Source organism: Rhinolophus ferrumequinum, chromosome X, assembly GCF_004115265.2.
Source record: "Rhinolophus ferrumequinum isolate MPI-CBG mRhiFer1 chromosome X, mRhiFer1_v1.p, whole genome shotgun sequence".
NCBI lineage: Eukaryota > Metazoa > Chordata > Mammalia > Chiroptera > Rhinolophidae > Rhinolophus > Rhinolophus ferrumequinum.
Window position 1 is genome coordinate 112164644 of NC_046284.1, and position 24451 is coordinate 112189094.

Genomic DNA, 24451 nt, shown 5'->3' on the forward strand with positions numbered 1-24451 from the left:
CTGGGTGAGGAAGAGAGGGACCGCCAGGCCATGGTGGGATTCTGAGAGAATAGACCATGAGGTCCATTGAACAAAGCCTTCAGAAGTTGATGCCAGCTGGATACCCAGGAACCCTGCAGGGTGAGGGAGATCTCCGGAGAGGCCATTGAGAAGCCAGGGTTCAGCACAGCATGAGCTCACAGGTTCAGGCCCCTTCTCCCTGCTGCCAGAAGGACACCAGCACCCCATTCTCAACCCGGAAGCCATCCTGACTACCAGAGGGAAGAGGAGGGAAAACAAAGATTGTCCGTTTACCCAAAAGACACTGAGTTAACTAGAGACCATTTTAGAGCACTAGAAAGAGCTGTTTGAAATCATCAGGTTTAAGGATCCTTTTCCTGTATGTCTGGGATGGAGACTCCAAAACAAGATGGAACCATCCTATACATCAAAGGAAGCTGAGGGATTTATTTGTTTGTTTATTGCTGCTATTGTTTGTACCTCTAAATTATGTCTATCGATTTTAAACTAATTCTAAAATGAATACATATTGAACACTTCCGATGTGTCAGGACACTCAGCTAGGAATTGTTGAAGGTTGTCATCATATCCTGAATTCTGTTTGTCCTCCTAGTTTTATCTTTTCAGGTATGAAGAAATATCTAGTCAGGTCCGTGAGGGTAAGAATGACATGTTCTTCCTCTGTGTATCCTCCAGTGTCTAGCACATAGTAAGTGCCCAATAAAGTGGGCCTCTCCCCTCAGCTTACATCACTGGCATTATCCTCATCTGAACCCACTGAGTTCTGATACAACATGTACTGCTCTCTGAACTTTGGCATCGACTTCAGTGGGATGGCTGTATGTTGGCTAGAATTGTGTGTCTCCTTTCCTTTCCTCCATGTGATAAGGAGGCCCAGCTGATGGCCTGGTAAGATGTCTTCACACTTTGACATTCTGTGAGTTCAATTCCCCAGTAGGGACAGTCTTCAGGTTCTTCATTCATTGTCCTGAGATCCCAGGGATCCTTGGGGTCTGCTTCAAACTGAGAAGCCCTCATCTTTGCAGTCCCATTTTAAGGCTGTTCTCCTAGTCAAAGTTCCTAATGTGAAATGGGAAACAACTTAAAATTTGTCATAGTTTTTCAAACAGCATTTTTTTTAGGTGAGGCAATTTCAGAGGCTCCTAAAATTCCAATGAAGCCAAGGAATCTCTTGATTTCTAAACTGATAAAAACTCCAGAAGTGGCTTTTGCTGGCTGGTAAATCTCCCAGTCGCCAGTGCTATCTTTGCCTGGCTCTTCGTGGAAAAGTCCCAGTGTCTCTTGGTAGGATCCAGTAGCAACGGCTTGCAGTACTGCTCTTTAGCAGCAGCAGCAGCAGCAGCAGCAGCAGCAGCAGCAGCAGCAGCAGCAGCAGCAGCAACTCAGCTGGACATGACTTAGATTGCATGGTTTACCAAGCACCTTGGCATACGTGTCTCACTATGGCCCCCTGAGGTAGGCAGAGATGTCCGTAGTATCTCCACTTTACTGATGAGAAGACGGAAGCTCAAAACAATGGAGTAACTTTCTAGGTTACCCAGCAAGAAAGACTATCAAGGTCCTGAAAGCTGCTCTCCAGAACTTTCTCCTCTACACCAGCCTGCACGAAGTGCTTGCTTTTAGCCAAGGTCTTCAACAATGTTGACTTTAATCATAAGGAATGTCCTTCTAGATCAGGGGTTGGCAAAACTTTTCTGTAAAGAGCCAGATAATAAATATGTTTGGCTTTGTGGACCATATGGTCTCTGTGGCAACTACTCAACTCTGCCAGAGTAGCTTGAAAGCAGCCATAGGCAACGTGTAAGTGAATAGGCAAGGCTTTGCACCAATAAAACTTTATTTACAAACACAGTTGGTGGGCTGGACTGTAGTTTACAGACCCCTGATCTAGATGGAGCAGAAGTGGTGCCGCACATACTACTGGTCATTTATATGACAGCCATTCCTTGCTTTTGTCTTGCTGGATAAGCCCTGGCTTCATCAAGGGTGCTCACCTCTTTCCACACAACACAGGAGTAAATCCTGATAATTCTAAGCCAACCGTGGAAATGCTATTCCTTGCCAGTGTTTGATTTAGGAGTGGGCACATGACCCACTTTTGACCAATAAGACAAAAGGGAAAATCTGCTGGGGGACTTCTAGGAAAAATTTCCCCATTCTTAAGACGAGACTTAAAGAAAAGCAGTTCCTCTCCTTCCTCTGGACCCACACTGTCCAAGATGATAGCCACTAGGCACATGTGGCTATGTAAATTTAAATTAATTAAAATGAAATGAAATTAAAACTTTGGTTCCTCGGTCAGATTATCTACATTTCAAGTGCTCAACAGTCCCAGGGGGCTAGTGCTTGCCATACTGCACAGTGCAGATGTAGACTATTTCCATCACTGCAGAAAGTTCTATTGGATAGTGCTGTATCTGGACGTTTTTAGGCCTGGAGTTGATGCCTGAAACAATGGTAGCCATCTTTGAGAGGAGCTGGCAAGTCCGAGTGGAAAATGGGGATAACCTGAGTTTTTGAAAATGTTGAGTCCCTGAATTAACAGCACTCTGAGGATGAAAGAACAGAAGGTTTGAAAGGACCTGGGTCCTCGTTGCTATCAGGACCAACCTTACAACTGTCTGCTTTTGAATTTCTTGTTAAGTGGGCTAAATGAATGTCCTTAATGTTTATGGCACTTTTACTGGGTGTTCTGTGACTTGCCCCTGAAAGTATCCTACATATAAGAGTTAACTTTTTAAAGGTTTACTATGTGTCACACTGTTATAAATATTTCATGTTACTTTAGTGAATCATGACAAAAGCTACAATCAGGTGTTAATAGCTCATTTTCTAGATGAGGGAACTGAGGCTTGGACAGTTTGAGTCACTTACAAGTTCACTCAGCTGGAAAGTGGAGATCGTAGGATTCTAGAACTTGTGTCCTTAACTACTTCCTCAGTGTTTAGTCCCTGAAGCAGTTGAAAATGGCTTTTACATGACTCTGACAGAAACTTTGCCATATTCATTCATCCCGAGATGGATTCATACCCCCAAAGGACTGGGTAAAGATTAAGAGAGATCTGGGGAATAAAAGCAGTATCTCCACTGATTTAATCTATTAGGGAGTAAGTTGATTTTCCAAGAGAACACACTGTTGAAATGTACCTTCATGTGGGTACATCTTTACTTTAAGGAAATAACAAGAAACACATTGATCTTGCCAAAAAGTCTTGGGTTCATAATCACAGTGCTATAAAAAATCAAGATAAATTGAGGATGTTTTTGTAATGATATCTGTGGCAACTGTGTTAGTTTTTAACATCGGTGCCCTGTTTGACCTATATCCTTTCCTCTTCTTTCAGGGATGCACACAGCATAAAGTAAAAGTTACCCTCTTATTGCTATAGTATTTCTTATAGTGTAGAATTTTGTTAATTTCAAGAAGAAAGAAATCAAAACTATAAAATGGGCAATGGTCTTGCTTTGGTGAATAAAATTAGAATTGCGTATAATTACCTGATTAATTGAATAAACAAGAAGTGAAGACATAGCTATGTTGTGTTTCAACTATATAGCCTTTTTTGCCTTGCTCCTAATAGAGAATATGATTTGTTATTACACTGGTTTGGATTCACAGTAAAGTCGAACAAATTCTGGGTTTTGGTGTACAGGCAGGAGGGAATGAGTTTGAATTAGTGAAGAATTTTCAGTTATAGGATATTTTCAAAGAATTTTAAAACTTTCAAGTGAGTTGCGTAATATCACTAGAATGTAAGCTCTATTTGAGGCCAGGGGGCTTTGTTTTATTCCCTGCTATAACCCAGTGGCCAGCAAACAGTAGGCCTTCAAAAATTGTAATAAATGAACAAACTCTGGGCAAATCTCTTCATGTTTCTGAGCTTGTTTCCTCACATGTAGACTGAGGGGGTTGAACTAGTTTGGTATCTAGTCTTTTCCATACCTATGGCCCATTTTGTAATTCTTTTCTTCTGGTGAACTCCAAGTCCTAAAAGATACTATCTTTCAAAGGACTTATTTAAGTAAAAATTTCCTCCCATTTATGTGTTGAGCAAAGACATATCTAACTGTATCCAGTGTTTGTGATCAGCAATAGAAAACCAGTATACATATAATTTCAAACAAAGCAAACATCACACTCTAATTTTCTTATGCTGCTTATTGTGGGTAAATTGACAATTTTTGAAATAATGAAATAGTGTCAAGGTGACTACCTCTGCCAGTTTTCTAGATTTACAATATTATATACTAGGTCATCTTCAAGTCTCCTTCACCTCTGAAATGGATTTCTATGAACTTCAGTTTCCTGATGTGTAAGGCGAAGGATGGAACCCCATGGTCTTTCTAGAAGGTGCCTTCCTATGGTCCTAAGCTATGGAAACTTGAATTAGACAAACACAGTGTTGTAATAGATATGCTCACTAATCAAACATTAGTGACTACATAAGAATGTTTTATAGTTAGAATGGAAATCACATACATGCAAATCTTGGAAAGCAGCCATCATCATGATTTTTTAAATGTCCCTCTACAAATTACTGATATCACATTGCTTGCATCAAGGAAAAAAAAAACAGTTTATTACATAAAGGTAAACTTTATCCAAGGAAACAAAATCATATAGTCTGAATTCATAATCATTACATCTTATTGTTGGAACTGTGATAAAATACTTTATAAATGTAATATAATTTCATTCAAACTAATCACCCCCATTTTACAGATGAAGAAATACAAGCAGAGAAATGTTAGAAACTTAGTTAAGGCAGAGCCAGGATTTGAACCCAAGTTGGTCTCCCTCAAGAGCCCAGCCTCTTACTCACATTTAAAGCTTGGTTAAGGAGGCATGCTCATTCAGCCATTGGAAATAAATGGACATGGGCATTTTATTCGTATGGAGAAGATCACCAAGTCAAGAAATACACATTATGAAAAGTGAGGAATCCCAGATCAGACTTTCAAAGCTCATGACAAGCCAAACACCTATAAAGAGAAGACATTAGAACAGGAGCCACCAATACTACAAAGCCCTTGGGGCCTGCTAAGGATCTTCTACCCAGAAGTACTAGAGCAAAGGTTAGGGTTTACATGGCTTCGAAACAAAGACAACTCAAAAATACTACAACTTTTCCAACTAAGTAGGATGCAGCATGACTATACATAATTCTAGCCTTTCTTAGTGGTTTTACTAGTATGTAGTACAGCCGTTTACAGAACTCGCTCATCACGTGGGAGTCCCACTCTCCAGCGTCATGAAAACACCATGCTATGGATGTTAGCTGTGAGCAAAGCTGGGGAGGTGAGTCACAAAGAAGGGGGCGTTCCTACTTAGCCTCAAAGTGGCAAAGGACTTTTCCTCCTCCAATTCATACTGATTCTCTGACTTTTGACCTTGTCAATATCATGACAAAGAACAAGAGAGAAAATGGTGGCTAGAGAGTGATTTTAGCATTAATTTTGTCCCATGTGGGTATTAATTACTCCACAGCAAATTAAATCTGATGTGACAAAGACTGGCTGGCTGCTCACCAAACTTTTATTTTTTTCCTTCCTCATCACATACCTACCTAGCAACCTCCCTTACAATTAGAAGTGGCCATGTGACTGAGTTCTGGCCCACGCATATGGCCAGAAGCAATGTTTGCCACTTTCAGGCCTAGCCATTAGAAATCTCCCGATTCCCCTCGCTCTCTCCCTTTCCCTGTTTGCCGGATGAATGTTACTCTACAGAGCAAACTTGGAATCTTCATGTTGAAGGTGGCCGTGCCTCTGTCAACCTGGGTCCCTGAATGACTACATGGAGCAGATGCCCCTCTTTCTGCCCCACCCTGCACTCTACTCTAGGGTGTTGATTGGACTTTGCATGTGGAAAATAAAATCCTATTTTTTCAAACCCCTGAAATTTCAGGGTTTATTTATTGCAGCAACTTGCCTTTCCTTAACTAATACATCTGACTATGATCCTTCTCACCAAGGTTGTTGGTACATCTCATTCTGCTATTGGAAGGTGGGTTGGGGTGGGATACGCATCGTTTCTTGGGATCACATAAGAACCCAGATTCATACAATCTAAGAAAGAGTCCATATGGTCACTACTGAGATGCTCATTGTCAAATCAGGAGAGAGTCATTTGAGGGCAAGAACCTCTACCAGAGCCACCCACCTCTTTTGTGCCAACCCAGGCCACTGGGACCCTTGCAGCATGGCATGTAACTCTGACTGTAACAAGGTATTTAATCGCTGTGCTTCAGTTTCCTTATCTGTGAAGTAGCAGTACCTCTCTCATAGTTATATGCAGATTAAATGAGTTAATGCATGTAAAACAAATGCCTGCAATGCATCTGACACATTGTAAGAACTCAGTAAATACTAGCCATTATCACTAGAGACCAGCGTAGTCTAATAGAAATTTTTGTGATAATGGAAGTGTTCGATAGTTGTACTGCCCAATACAGTAGCCACCAACCACATGTGGCTATTGAGCACATGAAAAGTGACTGAGGAATTGAATTTTAAATTTCATTTAACTTTATTTAATTTAAATTTAAGTAGCCACTTGTGGCTAGTGGCTATTATATTGAATAGTGCAGCTATAGACTATTTGTTCTAATTGCTTTAGAACTTTTCTATTTCAAACTACATACTCATATAAGTCAGGGTTCAATCAGAGAAGGGGAATCACTAAGGACACACACACACACACACGAGTGTGCGTGTGCATACACACACACTAAGGAATCTGTCTGTCACAGGTATTTGACTTTATACACCTGTAGAAGCTGGTTAAGCAGTCTCTATAAAGCTGTTGTATTCACATCTGAGGCTAGAACTTGACATCTATGATGGGCAGGCAAGTAGGGAAGAGGACACATATAAGATGGGAGAGAGCAAGAACAAGCTGAAACGCACAAGCACGAGTTGTAGTCACAAAATAGACTGAAATCCACATTAGTTCTCGTTGCCTATGACCTTGGTGTGGACGTCCTGCAGAAGCTGAGCCCTTCAACAAAAATTAAATACATACCTGGCTCAGGTGTCGGAAAAGCCTAAGGCGGATCCAGAGGAAGGTAGAGCAGTTGCCAGCTGGCAGCTCCCTCATATTAATGAGGTTAGACAGCTAATAATCACCAATGTGTGGGAACTACAAAATGGCTGCTCCTCCACTTCCGCCCAAATCTCGCACAAGAAGCTCTCTTGTGTTCTGCACTATTGGAAAACATATAGAAAAGGGAACTCTGGAAAACAGAGCTCAGCCTAGCTGTGATGCTACATGACAAAGCCATCACACATACTAGAAAGCTAATGAACTCAGTTTTATATCTGTTAACACTTTTAAATGAAACATGATACTAACATCTCCCAAGATTGTATTTGTTTCTGTTTTGCAACTGGCTGAAAGATATTTTGCAGATCCTTACAACCAACCAACATTATCATTTGAAGTTTTTCTTTAAACTTTTCTGTTGTTTAGAATTTTTTTTTAATTTATTGGGGTGACAATTGTTAGTAAAATTACAGATTGCAGGTGTACAATTCTGTATTACATCATCTATAAATCCCGTTGTGTGTTCACCACCTGAGTCAGTTCTCCTTCCATCACCATATATTTGATCCCCTTTACCCTCATCTCCCACCCCCCACCCCCCTTACCCTCTGGTAACCACTAAACTATTGTCTGTGTCTATGAGTTCTTGTTTCTCATTTGTTTGTCTTGTTCTTTTGTTGTTTTTGGTTTATATACCACATATCAGTGAAATCATATGGTTCTCTGCTTTTCCTGTCTGACTTATTTCGCTTAGCATTATACTCTCAAGATCCATCCGTGTTGTCACAAATGTTCCTATATCATCTTTTCTTACCACCAAATAGTATTCCATTGTGTATATATACCACATCTTCTTTATCCATTTGTTGTTTAGAATTTGATCCACATAAGCCCACATTTTTATTATAATCAGAAAAGAAATTAATGTTAAATTTTAGGAGCCAGACTATGAACCCTAGGTAGACCTAATCACACCATGATTATCTGTGCCTACCAATCTTTCCTTGAAATTTTACTGGTCTTGACTTTGTGTAAGAACTTAGGAAACATAAGTTATGGTCACCATTTCTGAAACCCTTTCACTTGTGCCTCATTTCTCACATGTTTCCAAAGTGGTCCCAGGAGCATTTTTGAAAATCCCAAGCGCAATTTGAAACAAACAATATAAAGAGAAAAGAAACTGAAGTGGAAGTCTTGCTTGATAGAAGAGAGAGATCATTTTTAGAAAAGTCACCAGGAAAATGAGGAAAATACAATGAGAGAGCATCATTGCATTAATTGCTGACATGTGCAGTATTTACTGTGTATTCTTCTCAATACTGGCCACAGTAGTACCTATGAAGTATGATCTTCATTCCTATTTTCCAGATGGAAAACTGAAGTGCCAGGTGGGTTATGTAAGTGATCCACAGTTACATAGTGGTAGATCACAAAAGTTGTACGAAATGTTTAAAAAGTGATGGATTTGGAACTAGGCTGCCTGGGCTTCAGAGTGTAGGTTAACCTTCCTACGTCACTTGCAGGATTCAGGGCAATATCACATAGATCGTTGGCGTTTGATAGGTTAACCGTTGGCAGGCTGACTCCTGCTTCTCCCTCGCCCTGACATCCCAGTGACTCCCCAAATCCCCTCTTACCTTAGAAGTGTCTGTTGAACGTCTCTTTTCATGCCAGCTTCCCAAGCACGGGTTCAAGTCCTCGTCGTGTCTTGTCTGCTCTCTGGCCTTCCCACTTCAGGTCACGTTCCTCGTTTATTTCATAGCTATATAAAAAAATACAAATATATATATATATATATTTGTGTGTGTGTGTGTATATATATATATATATAGTTCTGTGCCAGGAGCTGGGGAGAGGGGAGAATGAGGAATCCATTTGACACCCAAGTCCTTCTCTTAGGCTCTTTGCCCCCAGAGAACCTAAACTAAGACGCCAAGGGGTTACTGCTCGATTCTGAGCTGGCAAAGAGTGGCACAGGTAGACTGGAAACTCCGTACCCTAACCACTAGTGCCCCCACCCCCACATTTCCAGGTGCTTCTGCACTTAAAACTCTACAAGAAACTCTGGCTAATCCAGAAATTACAGGTGCTTTGGTGTGAAAGAACTTGTCAACTACCAGCAGAATCAGCCTAGACACTAGTGGTGACGGGGAGGCAGGGCCCCCAAGCACAAGCTGCTTTCCTTAAGCTGTATCTCTTCGTGAGGAAACAGAGGTAATCCTAGAGCATGCATTCTCTCACGGGGGCAATATAGCCCCCACGGGGGTGGAAATCAGTGTGTGGAGGTAAAAAAATAATCTTATCTATCACAGAGGACCGGGACCAGGGCGAGGCAAGCGAGGAGTCTAGGGCACCAAGTGTTAGGAGACATCCACTCTTAGGGCTGTGTCTGCGCATGTGTGTTCACACATACATAATTACATATACACTCATCAGATGGCAAGGACTGCTGTGAATAAGGGGATGGAAAGGGTCAGGCTAAGGGTGAAAGTGTTGTAACTTGAAATAGAGTGGTCTGGATCAGCCTCTTAGAGAAGGTGACATTCAAAGGAAGCACCAGGACAAACCAAGGGGCTCTCTGGAGGAAAACTGTTCTCGGCAGAGGGAGGAGCACGTGCAAAGGCCCTGAGATGGGAATCTGCCCGGGGTGTTGGAGGAACAGCAGGGAGGCCAGTGTGGCTGAGTGAGGGGAGGCAGGGGGGATTAGGTCTGGGTAGAGGGCCTCAGGTTTCACGGGAATGTGGGGAGATTCCATGGAGATGCATGGATATAACACCAGTGTAGTAAGTGTTCAATAAAGGCCAGTCTGCCTTCCTCCAGCCCGCCCCTGAAGCACTAAGCAACATTTACATATCACACTGAAATAGCTCCAGAAGCTACCAGCCTTCAGAAGTAGAATGGACACAAATCGTGGCTAGCATTTTAAATGGAAAGCACAACCAAAATACTCCGTTACCTGCACTGGCCATGACTAGCAGCCTAGATTCCAGTCTAACTGTCTAACTTCAGGAGCCCCGGGAAGGGGGGATGAGGCCCCAATATCCCTACCTGTCAGAAAGAGTTCATTTCAAGGCTCTCATCCTTCCCAAAGTACACAGCCCTCCTGGCAGAGCAGGGTGGACAGCCAGTAGGTTGGAGGCGCTTCAATTTTTTAGACCACAGCCCAAGATAAGCAGCAGCTCGGGGGGGGGGGGGGCGGTGCTGGGCTGGAGAGCCTACGCTCAGATCCTAGTTCTGCCCTTTTACTGGTGATCCTGGGCACATTCCCTGACCTCCCTGTGCCTCCGTTTCTGCCCCTGTCTGTACAGTGGAGGTAACTTGCCTGTATGGTTGTTATCAGGACCAAATGAGTTCGTGTTTGTGAAGTGCCTGGTCATAGTAATGCTATATAAATGCTTATTAGTTAAAAACAGACTCTTTTGGGACTTTACTCTTTCCAGAAAAAAATGCATATGAACATACACAGAAATTTGCATTCTATTTCAGAGACTTTAGGGACACTCCCAAAAGCATCTCCTAGACCCTTGGGGAAGGGATGGTCCATAAACCCCTGAGAGAGCCAAGATCAGTTCTGGGGGGGGGGGGTAAAGGGCAAGGGGACAGGTGGGTGGTACTGTGTGAGGGTGGGAGAAGAGCAAGAACCAGGGGCTGGAGGGTAACACATCTGACACTCTTCCCGTGTTGGCCAAGGCCTACGTAGAATTGCTGATTGTTTGCACTTTGGGAAGTTCCATCATCTAGGAGCTGAAGTTTTCTTTAATGATATCATTATTAATCAGTTAATAAAAACGTTATATCAGAGTATTTATTGAGCAGTATGACGTGAGATGGTCACAGCTGAAGTAAACATATTTCGGCTGTGCCAAAGTAGAAATGTTTTCATTCATGTTGTTGGTTATGTAGTAAAATCTAACAATACAGCTTTGGAAGAGTGCCTGTTGTCTCAAGCACTAACGGGCCAATATAATAACAAAACAATAGTTTTGCTTGGGGTTCCCATATAAGAGTGCCTAGGCGTCATGCCTTGTTTTGAATCATCTCTCTATGGAACAGCAATTCAATCCAGAGAAGGGCTGCTCCCAGATTACAAGTTTCAGTTGGGTGCAAAAGATTCATGCAAGGGGACTAGTCATATCCTCTTTAGATCCACTCCTAGAAGATAAAGCCTTTATCTTTCCCATCCAACTTGAGGGTGAATGTGTTAGAAATAAATATTCATTACTATTTCCAGGGTCACAGGTTTAAGACAACCAGCCTGCTCACCTTTTAAGTCTTACACCACCCCCCACAGTATCAAATAGTGGGGAGAAAAATAAAAACTTCAGAAACACCCAGACATGACTTTGCATGACTTGGGTGCAGGTAGTTTGTTTGGGAGGTGATCCCAGGAATCCGGAGTGAAGGAGCAGGGAGAGGGCATTAGGAAAAGAAGGAGAGTCAATAAAGTGTACATTAGTGAGATCACTGATGAATTGTTTTATGTTGTGTGCGATCTGTACTTGAAAGGCCATTTTAGCACTCATCTGTAAGATCTGTTAGGCAATTTATCTACCGTGATTGATAGTTATAACTACTACTCCAAACCTCAGTTTCTGATTAATAGCCATCCAAGAAGTATTCTCAAGCCTTTCCTTCATGGACTCTGCCTCGTTGCTCTCAGATCCTTTCCCTATCGTTCCCCTGGTCTGCTTTGTATCACAGGGACCTGACCCCTTGCAATATTTGGATTAAATTCCTTCTCTTGAACTACCTGCCATGGGTTCCTGACTGACAGAGACCCCTTAACGATGTCATCAGTCAATCCAAAAATATTTTTGAACATCTACCAGATACAAGGCACTGGACTAGAGTCCCGTAAGATAATAAATAATCAAGCAGCTTAGCATCTAGTTGGGAAAATAAGACATACAGTGGAAAAGTTAAATAACAGTACCCAACAGTACATGTCTAAATGCCACGTGAGTGGTGTAGTCAGTGAATAAACTTGAAGATACAAAGAGGAGAGAGCCATCTCCATCGGTTTCTGCATCTAGGGCATGCTTTAGAGGGCCAGAGAGCTGACATAAAGGGGTCATTTTCTAAAACTTCTGATTTCGGAAGGGTGAAAATTTGAAACTTTATTGGAAATCTCCTGATTTATAAATGTTGATTAATATTTCAAACTTTCAAAAACTTCAGTGTGATTCCCACTGTGTAGGCAAGATAGAACTTGTTTGGGAACTGAATTGGGATTGGGAGTCAGTGGTGTGCATTTGGTCGATGGCTTACTGCATTGGGGGAGAAGTTAGAGGCAAAGAACGTTAAGATCCCTTCCAATGAAAAGATTCCAGTGTTCTAATATTTCACTCACATATAAGGGCTTAGAAGGGGGCAGTGGGCATGGGAAGAAGGGAAAGAGGAGAGAGATTAGAGAATATTAAGAACAATACCTACATTGATCTACTAGTTTATGGTCTGCAGAGTTTGTCATTGGAAGCAGGGTAGGATAGAGGCTCAGAGGGTAGGCTCTGAAGTCAGGCTGCCTGGGTTCAAATCCCAGCTCTACTATGAATTGCTGCTTGAACAAGTCAATAAATCTTTCCCAGCCTCAATTTCTCAAGCACTGAAAAGGACGGATGCTAATAAATTCACACATCTCATAGAATTGTTGGCTGCTTGAATAACAAACTGTGTACAATGCCCTTAGTACATTAAGCCTGGATCACAGGAATCACTTTTCGCTATTATTACACATACATAGTCTCTCTTTAATCCTTTCAACAGCCCCTTATTACAGTGAGACGAATGCATACGATGGTTGACAGAGGTGAGGTGGGGAGTGGGGAATTGAGAAGTCAGGAGCAATGGTGAGAGAGTGAACATTCAGTTTGTAGACTCAGCTCTGTTGCTGAAACTGACTCTGGGTTTCTGGACCCTTCACTTAACTCCTGAGGGATTTTTTTCTTCCTAAAGAGTGGTTCCTTGCAACTCATTTCTTCATAATGTAACAAAAACTGGATTTCTGAGTATTGTAGGAAATAATGATTTCCCCACAGATGTCCATATCCCAATGCCTGGAACCTGTAACTGCGTTATCTTCCATGGCAAAAGGGACTTTGCAGATGTGATTAAAGTTAAGGACTGTGAAATGGGGAGATTATCATGAATTGCCTGTGCGGGCCCAATGTAATCACGAGAGTTCTTAAAAGTGGAAGAGGAAGACTGACAAATGAGTCAGAGGGATGCCGCATGAGAAGGACTCCCCACTCCAACCCACTGTTGCTAGTTTTGAAGGCGGAGGAATGGGGCATGGGCCAAGATATGTGGGTGGCCTCTAGAATTTGGGAACACCCTTCAGTTTACAACCAGCAAGAAAATGAGGATCTCGGTCCTACAACCACAAGGAACTGAATTCTGCCAAACCCCTCCTCCCTACCCCCAAAGCAGAACACAGATTCTCCTCTGGAGCCTCCAGAAAGGAATGCAGCCTATCAACAGAACTCGAACATAACACATTTGTGTTGTCTTCAACCACTAAGTTCACGGTAATTTGTTACAGCAGCAACAGGAAACTAATACACTGAAGTGTCCAGCTTAAACTATCTGGCTGGTGTTACCAGCAATACCGTCAAATTCAGGAACTGATCAGGTATGGAAATGACGTGGAGCGATGAGGGATAAGTTCTTAGATATATGGAGTTGGAGAGGCAACGACAGTAAGGCATTCACATGGCCGTGCTTCAACCACACTTGGCCGCGTGGGATTGGAGTTTGAGAGGTGGTGGCAATAACTTTGAAAGCAAGTGCCAGGGATGCAGTGTAGGGAAAGAGACTCCATCGAGGGGGCCAGTTTCTTGAGTTTCCAGTTCCTCTGTTTGGCTTCCATTCTAAGCGTATGCATGCCAAACTCCTGCTCAGTTTAATTGGAATATACGGACTTTGTTTTCAAAAACCACTAGGGAGCCATACTGAGTAAATTTTATAGACACATCACAATAATTTTATTTATTGACTTAAATCAAGACTTCAATAAATGAATAATGCTTTAAAATTTGCTCTTTGTCGGTTTCCAAAGGAAAATCTGAAAAATTTAACTGTTTTTCCTTTCTTTGTTTATGAATCTTTTTAACAATGGAAATGTTTTGTCTTCTAAGAGTGGCATGGAACTCAAATATATGACTCACTGGAAATGACGACCACCTCTTTGGTTGTAACAAATGGGAAGTGAGTTAGGAGAGAGCCCAAGAGAAACAAACTGATACTCAAGAAAATGTAAGGCCTATGGGGACAGCTGTGTTGAACCAGGGGAAGTGATGGAGCACCACAATGAGAGGCAGAAAAAGGGAATAAAATGTTAGTCACTGAGTAATCAGGCCTAGAAAAAGGGAAAAGAATGCACAAAGAAAAAAAGTGGACAAAAACAGTTTTCAAATCTCTAACTTCTATTTACCAGATTCCCTCCCTTCATCAATGTAGATCACTGCTGGGAGCCCTGTAGGTTCCACGGTAGAAGAGGCCAGCTCTGCCTGTGGGGTGGGCTGGTCTAGCTCTTGCTCTACATTTTGATCAGGTTTTACCTCTTGCTTGTGAGTCCATGCCTGTCAAACTTGTCTACCCAGAGATGGCCAACCGATTTTGTGGTTTTCCCAGGAAACTTCCTTCTTTGCTCTGGCTCTCCTATTACCCTTGACTTGTCCATGTCCTCTAACATCTAAGAAAGAGGTGAAACTCAAATCAGTCCCCTTCTCTGTGGGTACATAGCTCTGGTCAAAGGATTTAGCCGTGGAGAAGGCTGGGAACATTGGTGGCTATGGTCAGCCACTGGGCAAAATTGTAAAGGAAGCAGTATTAGCCTCTGTTGCCCATCAAAATCACTCTCCATCCCTCAGTGCCTTCACGCTATTCCCTGCTTGTACCACATTCCTACCCTACTCCACCTCAGCTTCCCACACTAATGGTGTCATTCTCATAGTAGCCTATATGGAATGTTGATTCTTCCCAATACTTTTCAATATGGCTCAGTATGGTAGGTCTTTGCTACATGAGCAGAAGAATTCAGCCAGTTGGAATTAATTCATACTAAAGTGTGAATGACTGATTTCCCACAAAGAGAGCTCCTAAGACTCTTTGATTGGTGGAATATTAAAGTAACATGAGGGATATATTGAAAGACAAAGACTAAAAAGAGTCAATTCCAATTAAATTAGGGCAATCAAGGGACTAAACTAACGCTCTGCATACACTGAGAAAAACTAGGTTATAAATAGTTATTGCGTTATACTGTCATGAGAAAAACCAGGTTATAAATACCTTGTGTGATATGATGTTTCTTATCATACATATAAATACATATATACACGTACACATATATTCATTTATCTATATACAGTTGACTCTTGAACAACATGGGTTTGAACTAACTGCTGGGTCCACTTATAGGTGGATTTTTTTCAATAAATATTGTAAATGTATTTTCTCTTCCTTATGATTTTCTTAATAACATTTTCTTTTCTCTAGCTTATAGTAAAAATACAGTATATAAAACATATAACATACAAAATATGTGTGCATCAACTGTTTATGTTATCAGTAAGGCTTCTGGCCAACAGAAGTCTAGCTCAACAGAAGTTTTATAGCTAAGGATATAAAGAAGTCACATCGAGACTGTCAGACAGAGAAAGACAAATATCTTATGGTCTTACTTACATGTGGAATCAAAATAAAAAACAAAATCCTGCACTTACAGATACAGGAAACAGAATGGTGGTTGCCAGAGGTAGGGGTGTACGAAAAAGAAAAAGAACATAAATATGCCGAGTGTTCTTGTAGTAGTTAAGTTTTGGGGGAATCAAAAGTTATATGCAGATTTTTGATTGCATGGGTGGGTGGGGTCGATGCCCCTAATCCCCACTTTGCTCAAGGGTCAACTGTATATATGTAGATATATAATACATATACATACGCATGTATAGAGAGAAAAGAATATATGCCAAAATGTTAATGTCATTTATCTGTAGGTGGTGAAATTATAGGTAGTTTTAATTTTTTTCTTTTTGTTTATCTATAATTTCTGAAGTTTCTCCAGTAAATGTATTTTGTTTTTCATAGAGAAAAAACAGAATTACTTTTCTTTTAAGGAATCTAAGTATCCTCCCAAAATAAATAACATAGCAGTTCTTGCAGTTTATACACCCAGAGGCATCTGATCTAGTTTAACTCATAAAAAAAGAAGTGGCTTAATAGGTATAAAGTCTGTGCTAATAGGTATAAACAGAAGCACAGTTAATGGAAGATTAATTTATGCAGATGTATACATTTACTTTTACAAATTATAATGAATATTAGCCAACAACTAGAATTCTTAGTCATCATTTTTAGTTTAAAATGTACTAAACCATTCATTATATAACAAAATATAGAGAGCATCATCAACAGTTAAATTGGAAGAATTGCTTCACCAAAGATAAATCTTTGTAGAGAATTGAAAAGAAGTAATGATTAGGCTGTTGAAAATAATAGTAAATTAACATACTGCCCTCTTTTGGTAGCTATTTGCAACTCATTTTACGTTCATTCCCATTAAAGATGTTGATCTATAAATTTATGCACAAACTAAACTAATTTTAATTCACCTTTTTCTTCAACAGAGAATCCTGACAATTTCAGTTTGTTATCACCATCTGGTAAGACTGTTATTTCGTGACTTTGGGGAATTTCAGGAAAATATTCTAAAAGTTCTCCATGCAATATGTATGGCATATAGTCAGATATAGCAAAATTGTTTTTTTCCCGCATAAAACTTACACTAAATTCTGTCATTAAACCTACACCTGAAAAGTCAATAGCAAACATAGGCAAGAGGATAGGCATATTTGTTCCATCACATTGCTGGACAAAGCTGGGCAGTAAACTGGGGATTTTCATTATGGTAACTGTTTAAGTTCTTCAATGTTATTTTTAGTACTCTACTTCACAAGTCTCCTGAAGAGCATCAAGAACATAAATATGTAGGTAAACACTATGCTCGCCTCCTCCCATGAACACTTTAAAATTACAATTAAATTACAGAATAGTCAACCTGGAGAATCATCTGAAGTCTAGCTGAACAGAAGTTTCATAACTAAGGATATAAAGAAGTCACATCGAGACTGTCAGACAGAGAAAGACAAATACCTTATGGTCTTACTTATATGGGGAATAAAAAAAAACCCTACACTTACAGATACAGAAAACGGAATGGTGGTTGCCAGAGGTAGGGGTGTCAGAAAAAGAAAAAGAACATAAATATGCCGAGTGTTCTTGTATTTGAGGGATGAGATGTTCTTTTATAGTTTCTCAGTACCTTACTGAATGAATATTTTTCCAAAGGCTTCTACGGGCTTAGCACTCATGAGAACAGGAAGGCAAATAAATGAAAGAGAAATTTATAGCTAGGACTCGTCTTGGCAGGAACCAGGAACGGGACCCACATTCAAGACTGCTAGCTGGAACAGAACCTCAGGGGTAAAGAGGTCCAGCCCCTCCCTGAGTTGATGACATAGTGAAGCCCGGAGTGGCTGAGTAACTTGTCTAAGGTCACACAGCTTCTTGCCCCACATCACGCAGAGGCAGCACGTAGATTCTCTGACTCCTACTTCTGTATTCTTTCTGGTACACCAATATATCACAGAATAATCTTTTGTGGTAAGGAGTCAACTCACATTCTATCCTTAGTTGTGGGAAAATGAGCTCCTGTTATTAATTCATTCATTGAAACAAAATAGCTAGTCCTTCTCATGCCCTGGGAATCTTCAGACGTCTCATTTTGCTTCCAATCTTGCAGCATAGGCATCATTATATTCACGTTAGAGATGAAGAAACTGAGGGTCAGAGAGGATACAACTTGCTCATGTTCACACATTTTCTGGAGCCAGACTATCTGGGTTTGAATTTAGCCACCACCCTCCTAGCCCCATTGCTAGCTGTGTAACTTTGGACAAGTTCCTTCACCTTTCTGTGCCTCAGTTTCTTCATTTGTAAGTTAGGATGAGTAACAGTACCTGCTTCGTAGGGTCATTGTGAAGATGAAATAACACGTGTCTGGCACAGAGTAAATCCTTAATAAGTAATAACTACCATTATTATGAGTTATGAAGTAATGGGGTAAAGACTCAAACCCAGAATCTGCCCCCTGATTGTTAAGCTTCTCGGTGAAAATGAACCACTGCATTTTTCTTCTGGCACAGTAGCCTTCATTAGACTTAATCCTGGTGAGATCTTTGCAAAATCCTGTTTGAATGGGATGGGATACGGGGCTTTTGAGGCCTGGGTTCTGGGTGCCAGTCACAGTCTGGGTTCTGGGTGCCCTAGGGGTGAGCTGCACTAACTGGAAGGTAAGCGCCAGTGTCCATCAGGGACAGATGGGTGGTTGTGCCCACAGGCCTCTTCTTTGGATGGCATCACCATTCATCAACATTCAGAAGCATTAATAGTCCTTCATGAAAAACCAGCTTTGGTCAATTATTTTGTTCTGCCCCAAGAGCAAAGGATTCCATATCCACACTTTGAATCTATCTTACTGCTCAGGAACTGTCTTACTTACTTCTCAAGAAATATCCTTGGCAATTTTTTTAAAAAATGCAGTAAGTGACAAAATATGGAATGAATAATGTAGGACAGACAGGGTGTGTGTGTGTGTTTCAGCCAAGGCATGAGCCTTCTAAAACAGACAGGCCAGCCAAGCGCCTTGACACACCCAAATGTCATCCTTACCGGCTGAATATCGGGCTCCCTACTGCAAAGCTTGTTTTTGTTGTAAAATGTCTGTGTTTACTTTTCTTTTGTATACACAGAGGTCAAGCCATTGGGTCTTTTTAATATTTAAACATGCAAAATGTGTGTAGTCGACTGACCTCTTAGTGTAAGTGGAATTATTCCACAGTAAATTTATAACTTGATTGATAGCAGCCATGCTTTAAAATAACTTACCAGGAAATTGTGTTAGGTAGTACAGTATTGAGTGGTAGCAATGTTTGGGGGTTTTTTAAATCCTAAATTCACTATGGGAAGAGCTGCCAGGTGTCATTATAACAGAATGGAGCCAATGTGCCCATATGTTTCATAATTGTAGTTTGACAAATTATTTAAAGTATAAAATGTTTTCTAGAACTCTCTGGCTAAAAAATTTTGAAAGTAGTATGTCTGTCTCATATTTTGTCGTGGTTCCTAAACTTATTTCCATAATATTCCATAGGTAGGAACAGGCTTTGTGGTCATGAGTTTCAGGTTCTTCATATGTAAAATGAGACAATTGCACTTGTTTCATGTCTTAGGTTTTCTTCTCTACAATTCTCTGATTAAATGTATACTCACTGAGTGATTATGGGACTTGCAGATTTAACTACATATTAGTCTGATAGTATGTTTCCACTTCTTTTTCATAATTATATTTCAAAAGGTCTAACTCCTTGAAATTCAATAAATAATTGTTTCAAAGTATTAATTAGAAAATTTTGTTGTTGTTTTTTCTCCTGCAGCTAAATCATCTCTTGTTGGTTTGGTCCCCTACTCCACTGGTACTTCAGGCAAGATTTTGAAAAAATTTAAACCTAGAGTTAGCTCAATTTGTTAAGTTTTTTATTTAACTGTATATTTGTATTGTTTTTTTCCCTCGGAACAAAAGAGGTTGAAACTACAAGCCTAAATGGTAAGAATTTTTTCTGAAGCTAGTGAAAATTGATAACCCTTAATATGAATATAAGTATAATGAATGGTGTTTAAGGTTTCCATATTCAAATAACCAAAGAACAAAACAAAACAAAAAAACCCAAAACCCGAGACTGTCAAGCCTGGAGAGCAACCTAAACTTTCTGGTTAAATGATAAAATTCTTATTATCATGGAGGGAGGACAGCCCTCACCACTTAAACCATTCTGCAAAAGAAAAGAAATAATCGATCACATTTTGAGTACCCTTGCTCGCCAACACAATCCCAACACATTTTATATGGCAGATTGTTTAAATGTGAAAAGCACATCTTGTGACTTCAATATGATTCAGAATGTATTTGGAAGCACAGAGTGTTCAAAGACAGCCTTTTTTACAGATGGTTTTATCAATTTTAAAATAGTATAAAATAAAATAAAAAACTGGTTTCATCAGGATGCTGGAGAAAAGGGAAAAGAACAGGGTTATATTCAAGGGCGTTGGGCAGGGCAGCACACGCTGTCCTCCCCCCCCCCGCCCCCCCCCCCCGCTCCCCCGTGGATAGAAAGCCTTCCATCTTATTGCAGTATTGCAGTCAAAACCAAATACTTTTCACAATCCCTTAGTTAAAATCTCACCATGTGGTTGGTGGTTAAAGAGCTAACCAAACATAGATGCAGCTCACACTAATAGAAACTGGTTTAAATTCAATTTTGGTCCAACAGGAAGGGCCAGGCATTATCATTTTTATGTGCAATTACTTTTTACAGTGAAAGAGCATCTTCAAAATAGTTTTTGCAATAGTGTTTGGACCCCATCTTATATGGGGTTTTGTAAAAGCATGATAATGCAATACATGCCGTTTTCCCCCCTAAAGTTTCATCCAGAATAATAAATTCTAGAATGATTTTCATTAAAAGAAATGTTAATACAATAGATTTTAAATTGGATTTTAAGTGAAATGAGGTGAAAATGAGATTTTCCTAAAAGTTGAATATAATGTTCAAGAACTCCAAATTTAAACTAGAATTACTTTCATAAGAAGGTACCATTAGGTAAAAATGTATTAAGCATCCACAGGGCTATATATTAAAGTTAGGCCATAAATTAACGATGGAAATATCATATCCCTTAGGAACTTTCATTGTAATAGAGAAAAATGGGACAAAACATTAAACTACACAAATGAGTTTAATTTTAATCTAATAATTATAGGAGTGTTGCTATGTTTTAGACGCATAACTTGTATTCAGGAAACACATTTTGAATGAATGAATACTTGCTCAGAAATTGTCTCCGGGAGTTAGAGAATGGATCGCGTGGTGAGGGGGTGGGCAGCAAATACATTTGGTAGTGTCAGGCGGATTTTACCAAATTTTCTAACTTCTCCAGGATTTTGGGAAAAGTGAAACGTTTAAGGAACCTAGGAAGATGTATGTGTTTGTTAATCATGCCAATAGTTAGGCTAATTTTTATTATTTTATTTCAGATGCTACGTTAAACGTGTTATCTACTTTAAACAAGACAGGTAATATCAAGTTATTTCTAAATATAATAGCTGGTCTTCTGTGGCTTCTTGTTTCTCACTTGTGTGGTCTTTTGGGTTAGTAAAAGTTATCTTCTTGCTCACTTCCTATGCCTTCGACTGTTGATTTATTACTTGTTTTACTTTGACATTGAACTATAATTCTGGTGTCACCACACTCCTGAACTTCCAAACTGCTATAGCCATAGCACTCCACTTAAAATAACATTTATAATTTTTTTGATTATAATGGTAATATATCTTACCTAGTTCATAAAAATGGAAAATTATAGAAAAATACAAAGAAGAAAATAGAATTAATCTTTAATGTTACTTTCTTAAGACTATCAATGTTAATAATTTGGTATATTTCCATTCAGTATCATATATACCTATATAGATATAGCTTTTATAAAATACTCATAATTTACATAGATTATTATATCTTGTCCTTTTGACTTCATATTAAATTATCAGTATTTTCCAGTGTCCCTTACTAGTAATGACTGGATAATATTCCATTGTGTATCACATGTTGACTATTAGAGTTGTTTCTACTTTTTTAATAGGAATTATTTCAATACATATCCTGTGCCAACATCTTTGCATTCATCCCTGATTCCCATAGGATGCATTCCAAGGATTGGACTTAATGGGTCAGCATTATGATATTGTAAGGCCCTTGATACCTACAGCCAATTACCTTCTAGAAAGGCTGTGCCCAGCAACATTCCTGCCAGCAGTGAATGGGAATGTGTGTCACTGTACCTTTGCTGAGAACAAAGTCTATATCATGTATTATGAAATCGTTCTCTCCGTGCCTTAGGTTCTCTTTCGCATTCTTGATTATTAATGAGGTTAAACATTTTCCCCCAAAAGCACTTTTGTTACTAGAACCAGAAGTTCATTTCACAGTAGTGTGTTGTTTGCTCTGGAAATGAAAGTATCGGGTCAAACAAAATAATGTATTTAAAGGATCCTTAATGATAATGCAAAATGTTATCAGCCTCTATAATTACCACCAATCATTGCCCATGAGTCGGTCACACATTGGAACAGAAACTCATCAGTATAACACATACACAAATGAGGTTTCTGAAATTCTCAGTATAACATCAGCATTCTTAACATAATCATTCTCCAAGATCTGAGCTCTGTTTTTCTTCAAAATTTGCCACTCCCCTAGGAGATGGAGCTTCTTTGCAAATCTGTGCCCTGAACACAGCCTCTTCTAATTGGCCATCCTTACAGCAAAGATTTCTGAACCTGGTTCTCCATTATCCGAGAAATGAACCATGGGCTCTGTCTCCAAAGTGTGTTGGGAAGATATTTCTAAGGTTTGCTTCTTCAGAGTGTGTTAATATTTACCTGTGAGTCATTGACTCTGAACAGTTCAATTGGATAGTCTCAACCTCTCTGAGAATAATTTTCCCTATCAATTCAATGAGGATAATATTAACTCAAAGAACATAGGACACTTTCTTGATTGTGGAGTATAGTAGCAATATTTTAGGTCCTGTGCTTACTGTTTCCATTAATATTTATTCTGAATCACCTGCTCTTCACAACCTATCACCTGAAGGTCCTGATAGTGACTTAATTCCACATATCTGAAGTGTAAGTGCACATGAATTTGTCTAGCAGCAGCACATGGAAACTGCAGTAGAATTGCACACATAGTCGGGTGTGTAATGGGTGTGACCTGACTGGGCAAACGTGGAAACCCAAGTCCCAGACCCACCCTACACCGATGCTATATGATCCGAGTGTGCGATTCCCATTCATTCTGCTGCTGCGATGACCAATAGTGTCATAAAGGTGTCAACAGTGTGATTTTCTTAACACTTCACTACAATGGTACTCGTGGCAAATTGTTTTTTCAAAACAAGCAACAATTCTGCTCTAATATTTAAATTGCTTCTTTGCAGAAAAAACTAAAATCACTATAGTAAAAACCTTCAATGCATCAGGTATGACTTATTATCAATATCAAGACTTTCTTTTTTATAACTAAAGTAAAATTAAACAAATAACTGGTGTTAATGTTTTCTTTCTCTTTTTTCCTACCTTTTAAAAATGAAATCTGTTCTTAATGAATAGATATTTATGCACTGGGTACCTGCAGTTGTATGAAGAGTTTGGGGCTATATTAGTAATGATTAGACACAATGCCCACCCTCAAGAATCTTCTAGTCTATGGGAGATAAAGCAAACAAAGATAATTCACATGAACATGTGTGCAGACAAAGGCAATGATTACACAAGTTTCTAACATGGTGAAGAAGCATGGGAGATAATGCTTATCAACGGGATGCAGTTTATGAAGGAAAGATTATTAAAGGAGTGATCCTTAAACTGTTTTTAAATTAAAAAAGGGATGTACCTTTAAGTACCTAGTGCAAGATTAGGGATACATGATATGCTTAACAAAGGCTTCTGGTTGATTTATAGCAGGGGCTGACAAACTCTGACCTATGGGCCAAGTATGGTCCACTACCATTTTTGTAAATGAAGGTTTATTGGAAAACTGTCATGCCCGTTTTTTAACATATTGTCTATGGCTACCTTTGTGACAGTGATTAGATGGCCCACAAAAGCCTAAACTATTTACTATTTGACCCTTTACAGACAAAGTTTTCTCACTCATGATTTCAAGGACAACCTGTGGCCATGTACTTGTGGGAAATTACAGATAACAGCCCTAACAATAGGAGAGAAAATTCTCAGTATGAGTGAGCAGTGAAAAACACACATTACCGGAGACGAAGGTGCTGCTAACTTTTAGAGAAAGATGAGATATGATAGAATGGAAAGCTAGTAAGCAATAGACCGACTGTTGTAAAAAATATTTAAAGCATTACTACCCACCATCTATATATTATATAATTTCCTAGTGTATATTTTTAGTGAGTTATATCCATAAGCAAGTATATTTAAAATGAAATCTTTCCCTTTAACGTGGGTAACCATATAGGAATCTATAGAAACAATACAGGGATCTACTTATCAGGTAATTTTTGGCACCTTAATTCAGTTTGCTCACAGAATCAAAACTTTTAGCTGAACCATAATTCTTATACACCAAACATCAAACTAAATAATTCGGGCAGAAACCATATCAAACACTCTAATTCAAATTATAATTTTAGTTTGTGTCCAAACTAGTTCTCTTAGGAAAGAATTAAGCACTCATAAAG

General features: G+C 39.6%; 1 protein-coding gene and 1 long non-coding RNA gene across 6 annotated transcripts in view; one reads left to right on the forward strand and one right to left on the reverse strand.

Moving 5' to 3' along the window:
- Window positions 1-8830, reverse strand: part of LOC117022757 (uncharacterized) — a 102539-nt gene extending 93709 nt beyond the window's left edge. The window contains exon 1 of the long non-coding RNA XR_004423118.1: window positions 8704-8830. This is a non-coding gene — a long non-coding RNA (uncharacterized LOC117022757). The remainder of the gene's footprint in view (window positions 1-8703) is intronic.
- Window positions 1-24451, forward strand: part of ADGRG2 (adhesion G protein-coupled receptor G2) — a 63909-nt gene that overhangs the window by 6754 nt on the left and 32704 nt on the right. The window contains exons 2-6 of one of the 5 annotated variants that reach the window (XM_033106840.1): window positions 16693-16728; window positions 19561-19608; window positions 19707-19730; window positions 21219-21257; window positions 23183-23224. In XM_033106840.1, coding sequence (XP_032962731.1) covers window positions 16693-16728; window positions 19561-19608; window positions 19707-19730; window positions 21219-21257; window positions 23183-23224 — 189 coding nt within the window. The remainder of the gene's footprint in view (window positions 1-16692; window positions 16729-19560; window positions 19609-19706; window positions 19731-21218; window positions 21258-23182; window positions 23225-24451) is intronic. The other 4 variants (XM_033106843.1, XM_033106847.1, XM_033106855.1 and 1 more) reach the window with 4 other exon arrangements.